Below are 3,944 nucleotides of genomic sequence, written 5' to 3'. Positions count from 1 at the left end.
GATACCAAGAGACGATAGCTGCGTGCCCCGAGTTGGAAGAGGTACTGGGATTCGATACCTACGGCCGATGCCTCTCCAGCGAAAACCTCATGCCGATAAAGGAATCACAACTGTGTATGATTGCCACGGTTAAGACACTGGGGGCCGATGAGTACCTAAAGTCGCATTACAACGGTGCCGTTGTTTACGGTGCAAGCAGAGATGAGTGTGAAGCCGCCTTAGCTATCGGAGGTCTTGCTCTCGGTGTTTAGACCATTTTATGTTCTAAATCTCCTTTCATTATCTTCTTTCTTCTCGGCTCACTGCTATCGTTTCTTGGATTAACTTTCTATTCTCAACCATATTTTTTTTTTAGTTTCTGGCTACCCTCAGCAGATACTGTATCTCCTTGCACCTTCAGAGACTCCAAACAACTAACGAATATCAACCCAGCATGCAGCACGATAAATTGACATCCCTATTATCGACATATGATCGAATGGATGGCACTCTTGGAGAATTGTACATAAACCACGAGTTAGCTTGTCAATGTTGTGTTGAAAATAGCTACAGTTGCCTTGGATTGGCAGCGAGGAATTCCCAAAAACCGTCTGGAACCACCGACGTCAACAACAAAAGCCAACTTGAAGTCAAACTGGCAAAATCCCAAGAAATCTAGGATCCAACACCATGTACTCATCGTTTGCCATCATCTCTCCTAGCTATATATCGTATATCCATAGACTAAAAGCTGTAAGTATATTTGGTTCAGATCAATGCAATAGCAACTGATTCTCTGCATCCAGTACTAGGGTAAACCACCGCTATTTGAATAAAGCGCAAGCTGAGGTTTGTTGCTCCGCATGTTGTTGCATATATCTTTGCTATTCCTCTGAGGTGACCACATTTTGTGTTCTGCCTTTAAGGGCAACATAACGCTTGCGCCACAGGATTATGTCGACGGTTGCACTATACCTGCTGGATATGTAGCATGGGAAGTTTTCTGCTACTCCCAACTCGATGGCAATCCGGAGGATGTGTGGCTGGATATATCCACTGACTTGCCTCTTTTGTTGGCAAGCTAGTGGCACGGGTGCCAAGGTTGGCACTCTTGCAGCCAGGGTGATTACAATGGTGGATATAAAGCGAGAGGGAGAGGAGCCGGTGGTGCCTATCTCCATCCTTGGAACGGACTTTTCCATATTCTCAGTAAAAATGGTTGCCAAACAACACTATCGACTTTTCCCAGCTCGACGATATCGCTGCTGGCCCTGGAGCCGACGCTGAGATATGCCATGATGGTAAGGCATATAGCTATCAGCCCTAAAGGCCCAATTTCTCGTAATATCGTGCTAAGAAGTATACCTACATCCATAGGCCAGCACATTTGGTTCGGTCATGGACCACGTCGGAATCGCCAGCCTCGTTAAGCACTGTGAAGCTACTCTTAACCAGATGACTTGTTTCGTTCGTGAGCTCTCTCGCCGCGCAATCATTAAGACAATCGCAATGGTTGGTTCTGCCAGAGCACATTATGCAATGATCATCTTGATGCAGGCGGTCAGCGAGGATGTCAAGGCAAAGCTAAGCAAGGATGTCTACCGGACTGAGGAAGAGCAGGATTACAAGCTTGTCTCTAAGCGTGGCCAAGGATTTTGCTAGGCGTGTGTTTGAGGATCATACTGACGCCATTCTGAAGGACAACACCGATATGTGCCCAGAGCTGCTGCCGGTGTTTTTCTTCGATGCGTATGGCCGATTTATCTGCAGCGAAGGTATTATGCCCCTGAAGGAGTCAGAGCTGTGCATTCTTGCGGTAGTTATCCCCCTCCAGATCGAGGACTACACCAACATCCACATCAAGATCTGCCGTCTATGGCGCTAACAAGGACGAAATCAATGCCGCTATGGCCATAGGAAACCTAGTGCGCAAGGCTGGTGCCTAAATCGACACTAGTCATTCATTTTCTAAAATGAGGAAATATAGAAATGTAAGAGGCAATTTGTGCAAGAAAACCAGCTAAAATGGAGAGCAAAAGTTGCAACTAGCCAAAAGCCCCGGTCTGATAACTACTCTTTGCCAGCCTTTGCACGGGCTGCATTGGCTGAGTCAGTCTGATGCATGCGCTCCATGCGACCGGGAATGGATCCAAAGCGCCCAGTTCTCATATCAGTAAATGCCTGTCCCAGCTCCTCCTGAGTGTTCATGACGAATGGGCCGTAGCGGGCAACCTTCTCGCCGATCGGTGTACCGGCCAGGACCAGAACGCGCGCCTCCTCCGACCCAGCAGCCTCAAAGTCAATCGGCTGCCCATCGGTTTTGATGACAGCCATCTGGCCTTCCTTCACCTCTGCCTTCTCGTTGCCAACCAGGATCGGCTCCGTGTGGAAGTTGTACACCATTGCGTCCCATGCCCGCTCGGGAGATCCAGCGCGTACCGCCCAGTGGTGCGCAGGTCCAGGAAGAATATCTGCGTGCGCGTGTCAATGTTGGCAGTGACATCTTCAACCTTGCCTGCAATGACCTTGATCCGTGTCTTTTCGTCGCTGGAGGTGAACGTGGGGATGTTCTCGGGCGGAACGTCCTGGTAGCGAGGCGCCGTCATCTTGTACTTGGCAGGCAGATTGACCCAGATCTGGAAGGAGTGCATAACACCGCCTTCCTTGAGCATCTTCTCGGTCGGCATCTCGCTGTGGATGATGCCGGATGCTGCGCTCATCCACTGAACCCACCCGGGCTTGAGAACTCCGTGGTTGCCGTGGCTGTCACGGTGCTCAATCTCGCCCTCCAGCACGTACGAAATGGTCTCCTGGCCACGGTGTGGGTGATCGGGGGCACCGACAGCCTCGCCGGGTCCATACTTTGTCGGGCCGAGATGGTCGAGCATCAGGAACGGGTCAACCATGTCCAGGCTGCCGGATGGTACTGGGCGGCGCACGATAAAGCCGCCGCCTTCGCGCTGGCGGTGTGCAGTGATGATTCGCGAGACCTGCTTAGTGATTTTTGTAGTGGTGGACATTTGTGCTGTTGGTGGTGTTGTTGGTGTTGTTGGTGTTGTTGCTGTAGAAATACAAGGGATGTGTAGAAGATCTGGGAGTGGCTGAAAAGCTGGGAGACCAAGAACCGGCAGTGCCAAAATCAGCGCTTTTTATGCAGATCGGGCCAGTGTGGTGATTATTAAGGATTTGGTGGCCGATTTGTCATTCGGCTGGGGCTTTAGTCACGCATCCTGAACCAGCGTGACTGGCTGGCGCTCCAGGACAACCGCGTTAGTAACGGACATCGCATTACTAAACTGCCACTGCTCACTCTCGTAACGAGGCACAAGCAGCACAAAGCGATATTCCTCACCAGACCCGTCTGCTTACAGTGCTTAGCCACCAGCTCCTGTACTGGGCCATCGGCAGCATCGAGTCGGTCCTCTTAGACCCGGGCACTGGAGGTGGTTTGGAGTGGGATGCCTATGACCCGATTCCTTTGGCCTGCCTGTTCTCTGCCGACAGCCCACAAGCTCCCACGCTTGCCGACATGCAAACTGCTCGCATTGATGTACCCCCCAGCGATGGCTGGTTCAACAAAAAACAGGTGCAAAGCGAGACTCGTCCAGAAGCCTGCCGCGTCTGAGTGCTGGCTATCCCGGCGCCAAGGACCGGAAGCAGGGCCCAGACGTGCTGAACCCACCGTTTATTTTTGGCCTGCAGACGAACGGCAATCAACCGAATCCTTCGATCGCCCAGCTTCTCCTTTGTGGACATCGCTTTCACCCACAGAGGCTTCTTGGCATCTCATCTCGTTTCCATTTACGAATGCGTATTTTTGGAGACCCGGTCGGAGCCTGCTGTCTAGGCTTTTCAGCATGCGCTCGCCAAGCCCACTCAGGTCTCCTGAATGTAGCCACCACCCGGTAGCTATGTGCTGCTGCGAATATAAAAGCACAGGCGTTCCTCGCAGACATCACACTTTC

General features: G+C 51.5%; 1 protein-coding gene across 1 annotated transcript; it reads right to left on the bottom strand.

Annotated features, from left to right (window-relative positions):
- Positions 1-2,049: 2,049 nt before the first annotated feature.
- DL89DRAFT_272072 (RmlC-like cupin) lies at positions 2,050-2,701 on the bottom strand (the record flags this gene model as incomplete). Its single annotated transcript, XM_040888969.1, has 2 exons — positions 2,050-2,318; positions 2,378-2,701. Coding segments are annotated over 2 exons (593 nt in total), but the record flags the coding sequence as incomplete, so codon positions are not given.
- Positions 2,702-3,944: the final 1,243 nt, after the last annotated feature.

The sequence above is a fragment of the Linderina pennispora genome (assembly GCF_002104995.1).
Source record: "Linderina pennispora strain ATCC 12442 chromosome Unknown DL89scaffold_75, whole genome shotgun sequence".
In the NCBI taxonomy this organism is placed as follows: Eukaryota; Fungi; Kickxellomycota; class Kickxellomycetes; order Kickxellales; family Kickxellaceae; genus Linderina; species Linderina pennispora.
This window is presented reverse-complemented; position numbering and strand designations above follow the sequence as displayed.